Genomic DNA, 9,618 nt, shown 5'->3' on the forward strand with positions numbered 1-9,618 from the left:
AACAATACTATCAAAGTGTATGATTTAGATTAAATAATTCTTTTAAATATTTTGGCTTTGTCCTTTTTAATAAAAATAATGAATGTTATTATTCTTGCTGTTGAAACAGCAAATGGAATTACTTTTAGGACAATTACTTTTAGGAAATTAGTTTTTAAAAAACTTTTTAAATCATAAAATAATCAAACTCAAAGAAGCTCACTTAGAAACGCAATACAAAAATAATTCATTAACATCAATCATTAATACGCAATATAAAGTTTCATTTAGTATAAACAATACACAAAATCTAAATAAAAATAAAACAAGTGAATTATTCAACTGATTAATAAGTAAACTGAAAAGTCTGTCTAGTATATATATATATAATAGCAGATAATACTAAATAGATATCATTATTGTCACAGGAAAATTCAGCCACTAAATAAAACTTATCAAGTTCTTATCCATTTTCCACGCAATATTGCAACAACTAATTATAGTAATAGTAGACGAGTGTCTAGAAAAACTGCATACATTTCTATCAAAATATCGTTCGATATTATGCAAAATAATAAATATAATAATAGAAAATAAAGTAATCAAAGAAAGAAACAATTATAAGATAAGAAGAATATCTCTATACAGAATAAAAGTGTAGGAATTCTTTCGGTTCAACCACCCCGCGACAGTCTTTTTTATTTAATTCCACGCGAGAAAAGAAAGAGCATGTGAGGGAAACCTGTGTTTAGCGTAACCCCTTATACCCGTCCGTTCGAGCAGAATTGCACGCTGCATCGTCACGCCATCGCAACTTCAATCTTAGCTTCAGGACAAACTTCAATTATTCATTCGTCGTGCTCGCTCGCTGATACTTCTGCCGGCAAAAGTTCGTCAGCAAATTCACCGAGAATTTTCTGTCTCAGATAATCAATTATTTCAGAGATAATCGCAGAGAGCACACGCTATTTCGTGTCCACGCACGGGATGCGCAGGTGCAAAAGTCCTATAGACTCCTCGCGAATTCTATAGACGAACGCGATTTCATCGCGATTTAATCAAGTAAACGCTGCTGAGATTCAGGTTCTCCTGTCTATCACACGGCGATTCCCGGTTAGAATGGTATCGGACGATTCGTTCGCGAGTGTCATCCGCGTGAACGTCGCGCTGCTGAGACTCTCCGGCGTGGTGTCTTATAAGAACGGGCTTATTCGTCGATCGAGCTCGCAGAACATTCTCAGCGCGATCGCGTACGGTTGTCTGTTCGCGTACTCGGGCCTCTATACGTACGAATTCGCGTTGCACACCATCCACCTCGACATCTGGATGGAATCTTTCGCGATGATACTCTCCCTCGTGGGCGGACAGGTGCGATTCACGATTCTTTTATTATATCGGAGCAGGTTTCAGCGATTACTGACAGTCTGCGAGGAACTCTGGACGGCGTTGAACGCGACCGAGAAGAAGCACGTGCGCGATTACGTGAAAAGGACGAGGCATTTGACTTATTATTATTTATTAGGATGCGTGTTCACGATCTTTTTCTACGCCGTGGCAAGTCTCTTCATGGGACAGCATGATGACTCGTTGAACGCGACGATGAGAACCCTGCCGTACGCCTGTCCGATACAAGTCCATCGGTCGCCTTATTACGAAATAATGTATATCGCGCAATTGTGCAGCATGATAAACGTCGGTCTCACCTGCGTTGCCACGGACACGGTCGGACCGGTGCTCGTCTTGACCGTTTGCGGCCACTTCAAGGTTCTTAACACACGAATCTCGCACCTGACCGAACGCTACCAAGAACATTCAGAAGTACATGCTGAAAGATCGCGTTCAACTCCCACGGAATCGTTCGAAATAATCCGTGAGGGAAACGACGGCGACGTGTCGAAAAATCGTGTGAAACTTAATCTTGAAGCCTGCGTGCACTATCATCAGACAATGCTCGAGTAAGTAGTGAGAAAGAAGATAAATTTTGTTTGAAAAAATTAATGATAATGATTGGTTGATTAAATTTTTCGAGCTTTTCAAAAGATTCTTCGCTCGTAAAAGTAGTTTGATTAATCAACGAATCCGTGACGTTGTTCGAACAGACTTTGCAAAGAAGTCGAGAGTCTAAATGCCACCATCTTTTTGACGCAACTGCTCGGTAGTACGTACAACGTCTCTCTTGTGGGATTTAAACTAGCGGGGGTAAGAAATTTGAATGAGCCTTTCATTTATGTATTATCAATCTCCTCGCCATACAATTTTGAAATTTTATATTCAAACCAGATTCAAATTTTTGTAAAAGAAAAAATGACAATTTTTCAATCTTTTGCAATCTAAACTGACGAGACATTTTAATTTTATATTTATTGCAAAACCATTTAAATAAAAAATTAATTTATTGAAATTCTGTTATGTGCATCATTATATTTAATTGATTCGATTGACGATAGTGAAGAGACGTGATGAATAAGTTGGTTTGCACATGCTACCATAGATATTTCAACTATCCATGTACCAATATTATAGGATGATCCTGATAAGTTCAAATATACAACACAACTGTTAATTGCAATGATTCAACTATTTTTGAGTAACTGGGCGGCGAATGTTCTTCTCACCGAGGTATGTTAGAAAGATATACATATTATTAAATATTAATTAGATTTCAATAATTTTTTTAATAAACGTAAAAAAGATAAATATTACAAAGAAATGCAATATAAATTAATAAACCAAACAATCGATTCTATAAAAAAATTTCAATCTTCATTTTATTAAATCATTCTCAAACAAAATATAAATTTTAAAGAAACTCGACAAAAAAAACTTCTTAAGAATGTAATGATTTCCCTTCGCGTTGTCGTATTTCATTAAAGAAATAAGAGTGTATCACGCAAACATGGCGCGTTGTTAAAACTTGAGTTTAATGAAAAGTGTGTGTTTCTTTTTGCAAACATGAAAGGCATACATACCCATTTGTCATAATACTCCTTCGCGTAACACATTTTTACATTTTATCAGCTCCTCAACTGTTTATTTTATTTATTTTGCGGCTTACGATAACGCTAATGGATTATGTTTCAGAGCCAGGATGTAGCAAGAGCGATATACTTTACGCCGTGGTATCGTTTTCCGTATCAACTAAAGAGATCTCTAAATATTATTACAATGAGATCTCAGAAACCAGCGCAGCTGACCGCCGGTTACATCATACCGTTATCCTTGCAAACATTCGCGTCTGTACGTATGCCCGTTGTATGGAAAACATGAATTATCTGTTACGTAATCATTTCGTGAACGATAAAACATCGTATTTTTAGATGGTGTCATCCGCGGCATCCTTTTTCACCATGATACGTAGTATGAATTGACAACTTTATCGATGTAACTCGAGGTACATATTATTTTTGGGTATCGAGTAGAACCCGCGCGATTGTTAATGCTTACGATTGTTAGGATCAAATAAATATACAAAAAGTTAATGTACATAATGTATATGTTAATAAAAATTAATATGCAACCTTCGTCGCAAGTCTTTCCCAAAGTATTTGTGACAGTGATAGTTTACAACGAGCTGAGCCAAAAGAAAAGGAATACATTGAGATTTGATTACTATCGATACGCTTAATTAACATTTACCAATACCCATACCTAATTATTGCGTAATTAGAGAAAAGTGACACAGTGAAAGCAGATAAAGAGCTCGTTAAACACGACGGACTTCTTCACGGATTAGCTTTGAACTCTATACGGTCTATCCCGTAGTAGCAGTGACAACATCGGAAGATTTAGCTGCGGAGACACTTCACAGCTCCGCTACGATTGCTTAAAGTAACGAGGCAGGCGTTAACCTCCGCGGAAACTAATCCGAGGAAAATGTCGGGGAGAGAAAGGCTTTCGATGTAGTCCTTGGCTTAAGCCGAGCATCGATCATTCTCTTTTTCCGTTGCCGAGCCGTACTCTCGGCTCGCACGTGTCGAGAGTTACCGTGCCGCATCACGAGAAATACGGTTAACAGAGCGCTGTCCATCTACCGTGGTGAGAGGATCGAGCGAAGCTCGTATGGGATATGCGCAAATTACGAAATCAAATCCAGAAGAATCAAAAGGAATTCGAGAGCGAAAGAAGCGTCAGAGTAATGAACAATTAAAGAGAAGATGAAGCACTGTGTCTGTGTGTGAAAAATGCGAAATAAGAACGAGCAAACGTATTACAAATGCACGAGATGCAAGCCAACATTAAGGACATCGGTAGACAATGATGGGAACATGACGAGCAATCGTGCAATCTTAATCCTTTACTAAATGATTTATTTGAATATTAATTGTTGCGCTGAGGAGAACTCTGTGGAGTTGAAACGTTCGCTTATTGTGTTACAATGAGTTTCTGAATACATATTAATATTATTTAAATTGTCACCTACATTGTTCGCTCGTTATTGTGGCCTTTATATCTCTATTTTAATTTTTGTCGTGACAAGCAAACTAAAAAGACAGACTGATAAGATAAAAAATCAATAAGATCCGCTCTTTCTTTCTCTCGCTGCTTTTACGTTTGAGTGTGTACGTAATGAGTGAGAAATATTAAATCAGTCAGAGAAAAAAGAAGTTCTCAGCGATGACGTTTGCGGACTAGGAAGAAGAGAAAGACGTGATAGTCGATAGCGAGGGCAATAGAATTTTCTCAATATCACTGTGCGCTAACGAGCGAGCCTAGCAACTTCTCGCAGAACGTGGCTTCTTTACTTTTCGGCCAATAAGCGCCGCGGAACGAGAACTTGCATCTTTCGTTCGAAAAAACCATATTTATGCAATAAAAATAGCTCAACGTATTGAATTATTCGTTTGTATTTGTATTAAAAAAAAATCCAGAAGATAAAAAAAGATTTAATGTCTCCATAGTCATATTCATGTTTATATTTCGTTAATTTGTTATTTATATTATTACTTCGTGTATTCCATTGCGATATTGTTATCTGCTAAATTCTAGATGCTAGAAGCACCATCAAGAATAATCAAAGATGGTTGAACGATAAAAAATAGTCATTCATTATTAAAGCGATAAGCGTGAAAATATGGCGACCAAGTTATTGTTTATGGAATCTGCGAAAATTTGAGACGGAAAAGATGGGCTAAGAGCTCTCGAGAGAGAGAGTAGTAGTAGTAGTAGGCAGTGCATAGATTGAACGTAAAGAAACGAAGAAATGAGGGGAAAAAAGAGAAACGTGCGAAATGATGCGGTAGATAAACGACAGGCTCGTAGATTCGCCGTAAGATATCGCGCGAGCTCATTGCCTTTCATGAGGACGGGAAGAGTGTTTCCAAGACCGATGGTCAATTCCGCATCCCATCCAATTCTTTTTCGTAAAGTGCCGCTACCCGATTATAAATAAAGATGAGGAACACGGCGCAAATGCACCGTCTGACTCTGGTTTCTTAATTCTCACTCGATACAGAGTGTCGATCTTACAAGATGTCTCAAATTAACGATTCGCTGGAGTTGGTCTGGATGAGGGATTTCGCGAAAGAAGAGCATCACCATCCATGCAGGATGTTTCGAAGACGATTAAAGTCTCGACTCGCCGCGCATGAGGAGGGGCCCTTTCGAACCCTTTCTCTCTTACATTCCGTCCAAAGAGGTACACCCCTTGAAAAAATCGGAGATCGCTTACGTTTCGCGGAAATTGAATTAACCTTACGAGACTGCGTTTCCCGGAACGTTCGCTGCCGTATTAATTATAGCGGTGCAGGGTTGAGAGCAGCATCTGCGGGTGACGGCGTCGTCTCGTACGAGAAGGTGGCGGGCAAAGAGATAGGGCGCCGAGGGGGCGAAAGGGGTCGGACGAAGACGTTCCACAGGGCTAAGGAAAGCCCCTCGATGCCGTGGCGAACAATAAAGAAATTCCACGATTTTCAGCGGGATGATACCGACCGCGAGAGCGCGCGTTGTCATCTTCGCATACCATCGTTCGTTCGTTCGTTCGCTCGTTCGCTCGTTCGCTCGTTCGCTCAACGTTGAACGAAGCCGCGGGTTCTTCGAGTTAATGAAATCCATCGGCGCCAAGTTGAGCCACTGCCGCGGCGAATCGACATCATCTCGCGCGCGTGGGAAGCTATCAGCTATCGCCTGAAAAATTAAAAATTGCGACCCGACGCGCGCTTGTCCATCTCCCTCTCCCCCCCCCCTCTCTCTCTCTCTCTTTCTCTCTATCGAGGGCAAATCAAATTTGCTTTTCATCGAAATTCGACTTTTCTGCCTTCAGATTAAATTGCGCAATATGAAATCTGTCGTTCGGGAAAATATCGACTCTGTATTCAGAAACTTTTCAAATGAATAGGTTCTACACGTTGCTTAAAATGTTTGTAACTCGCTTGATTACTTTTTGCATCGAGAGAAATATGTTGACCAAACGTTTAGTAAAATGGTGATCAAATAGGTTTTACAGTTACTGAATTTTACAAGTACCAAAAATTGGAATAAATAACTTAGAATGTACTTTAAACCCATGCTATGAATAAATATTTATTCAATAAAAAAAAAATAGTTAAATTACATTAGTGATTCTCGCATTAAACAATGAAAATATTTATATCTAATAAATATTTTCATTATAAGTATTCAAACAAAAGTTTATTAAAATTTAGTAATTTTTTTCTCTCAATGTATAAAATTCATTCGATTACTATTTAACTAAACGTTTGGCCTATATTTCTCTCAATCAGTGTGATGCGTAAATTTACATTTAAACGTTTAGTATTCCCTGTTATTTTTAATAATGTCATTTCATTATTTTATTTGAAAAACTTTATGACTTCATAAAAGACATTGTTTTTATAAATATATTATTTATTCTTATTTATCAAATCTAACCTGTTCATAATCTAAAGAAATATGAGTCTTATTATCGCATTTTAAACTTCAATGCTCGATCATATCATCGCACTGATATATCGCGCTTGATTTTGTTCGAGCACTGCGATTGACGGAGGGGATGTGACGAAAGGTGTGGTTAATGATTTTGCGGGATGACGCAATTGAACTCATCGTTCGGTTAAAGCTTCTCGCAAATTAGCACATGCTGCGAGATCAATTACCAGTTGCCACGAGCAACGTCGAGCTCGATAGGCAAATCTATCTCGAAAAAAAATGAAATCGCAGCGGGCAGAAGCGAATCAAACGAACATAGATAAGTTAAGTACTTGCTCGCATTTTATTTCGTCTCTCCTCTATAGGAGAGATGTTTAACACGGAACTATCGACAAATCTCTTTGCTGCGACGCAAAATGGCGAATCGGATTCGTGGGCGAGTCGCAAGTAGAAGCTGGCTCCCTCGAAATGGACGGAACATTCGAACGGATGAAACCACCCCGCAGCCGCTGCCTCTCATCACGAAGATTAAATTCGCGACTACCGACAAGACTGCGTCGACCGTCTTCCGTGGCGAAGACGTCGCGTCGGGCGAGAGAGGCCGAGCCCGGATCGTAACTCGCGACGTCCCCGTGCATTTGCAGGTAGTGTCGACTCATTGAATTCTATTCATCGAGCACCCGAGTTGCGCATCATTCAATTACGCGTTTTCTCAGTCCCCGTTTCCCTATACCGAGGGGGAAAGACGAGACTTTCGCAGCACCTCTCCGTTTCCGTACAATGCATTATTTGGCACCTATTGTGCTCGGCGACGCTCGCGCATTTGTCGCGCCACTTATCGAAGATTATCAATAATTTGGGGCGTGCATTATAAAAATTGATAAATTAAATCGGGAAGGATTAGAAAATGCATTTCCTAACCTGCGAAATTCAAAGATCTATATACAATTAAATTAAATGTTTTATGCATTCATTTTTTACTTTTGCACATTGCATGTACGTTGGAGATATTGTATATTTTATATAATTACGTCAATTTTTAAGACGATAGTAGAACACTTATATAATTTTTGATTCTATTACAGGTGTCACCGAATGATAGCCGATTATAGGATTCACTGGAGGATTTATTGGAGCCAGCGAAAAACCTGACGCTTCACTTCAGCTTAATTATTTTATCAACGTAGCGGAATTTTTATGGTTGACAGAATAATGTGAATTACGAGTAAGGAGCATCGTCGTTTACTCCTCATCGTCGTTCACCATTTGTGAAATTGAAAATTGTGCAATGAAGCTTTACCAAAATAGGTTACAAGTCAAGTTGATTACCAAGATTGTCAAGTCAATAAATCCCAAAGTGGAACAAACTCCTAGGGAACTTTAATTTCTTTTCACTCGCTAATACCGTCTTTCTTGTCACAAATCACACTATGTTCTTCACAATAAACGCACGTTTCAACTTTTACAAATCCACAAATATGTTTAAAAGATATTATGAAATCTATTTAAAGAAAAGTATCACTGCGATTTTGCGCATTGCTTGTCACAGTATACGACATGAAAAAAATATTTATAGACGCGATTATAACTAAAAACAATTGAATTACCCGTTTCGACTTAAACGATAGGATATCATTAACCGAGATAGCGAAGATCGCTGATGAAATTGACCCTAGGCAATATTAATTCAATCTACTTGGATGATCTTGTTACCTCGATGATAATTATCTCGCATCTCCGGATTCTCCCACTTCGACGCGAATCGCCCGTGCATCCCCGTGTGAAACCTTACGATTAAAAGCGATTAGCGGCGATTCCTTTAGCAACAAGTTGCACCTCGTGTGTTTTCCCCAGGAGTTTCCTAAAATCAACAAGTGAATTCGCTTCCTGCCTGGAATTTCTATATTGCTTTCGCGTTCGACTCCACAGGTGGCAAACTGGCTACGAGAACGACTTTCCGGAAAGTCCTTCGCGCGTGAACGGGGTTGGGGCTCGTTTGTTTGCCTACTTTCAACAAACGCTACATTTGCACGGGGAAGAATATCCGCTTTTCCTGTTAATTGGCCGGAGCCTCGATCCGCGGCGCGAATGTCAAAAATAGACGGTGACGCCATGCTTCCAGAGAATATATCGGGCGAATATATATCGGGGCTATCTTTGTTTCTGGAATGCGATAAGAGGCGCTTTAATAAAGAGCCGAAGGGGCGTTGACGACTCATATAGAGAATTCTTCGCGATCTCTGCATTCCATTGTAGCCTCGAAGTAAATTCCGCGCGGATCGCACCATTCCCAGGCGGCTAAAGTCGGGGAATCTTGATTACGTCCGTGTGTTCCCCGTTAGGGGGCTAAAATTATGAAATGATTTACCTCTTTATTCTATTTTTTTATAGCCTTTCGGAAAGATTTGCACGACATTCGACAATGCCGAGGCGTGTGGGAGTGACGCATGTTAGATACGAAATTGCGAAACGAGAATGTGGTTTTTATTTATTTTCACGAAAAGGGATCTTAATTTGACAAAGTCTACAAAAACAAATTATTTTAGTTTTCGTGTAGAATTCAAATCATTTTGATGATGAAGACGTGATCTGTATTGACGTGGATTAAGAGAAAAATGAATAGCCGCAGACAAATACTGCAGCCGATTCTGTTAAAAGATTGACAGATTTGAGAAGGGAGTGGATCGGCGAGGAAATGGATGATACAGAGACAATATGGGGGCGTCAACAATCGCCCCTGATGGAGGGGGAGACGAATGACCAGAGTAATATCGA

The 9,618-nt window shown here is 39.3% G+C and overlaps 1 protein-coding gene across 1 annotated transcript; it reads left to right on the forward strand.

The window, feature by feature from the left end:
• The first annotated feature begins 1,015 nt into the window (after positions 1-1,015).
• Positions 1,016-3,496, forward strand: LOC105200422 (odorant receptor 49b). Its single transcript, XM_011167977.3, has 5 exons — positions 1,016-1,934; positions 2,079-2,178; positions 2,503-2,598; positions 3,061-3,216; positions 3,297-3,496. Exons 1-5 carry the CDS (start codon positions 1,099-1,101, stop codon positions 3,345-3,347), a joined length of 1,239 nt encoding a protein of 412 aa, XP_011166279.1. The 5' UTR covers positions 1,016-1,098; the 3' UTR covers positions 3,348-3,496.
• Positions 3,497-9,618: the final 6,122 nt, after the last annotated feature.

Source organism: Solenopsis invicta, chromosome 4 (assembly GCF_016802725.1).
Source record: "Solenopsis invicta isolate M01_SB chromosome 4, UNIL_Sinv_3.0, whole genome shotgun sequence".
In the NCBI taxonomy this organism is placed as follows: domain Eukaryota; kingdom Metazoa; phylum Arthropoda; class Insecta; order Hymenoptera; family Formicidae; genus Solenopsis; species Solenopsis invicta.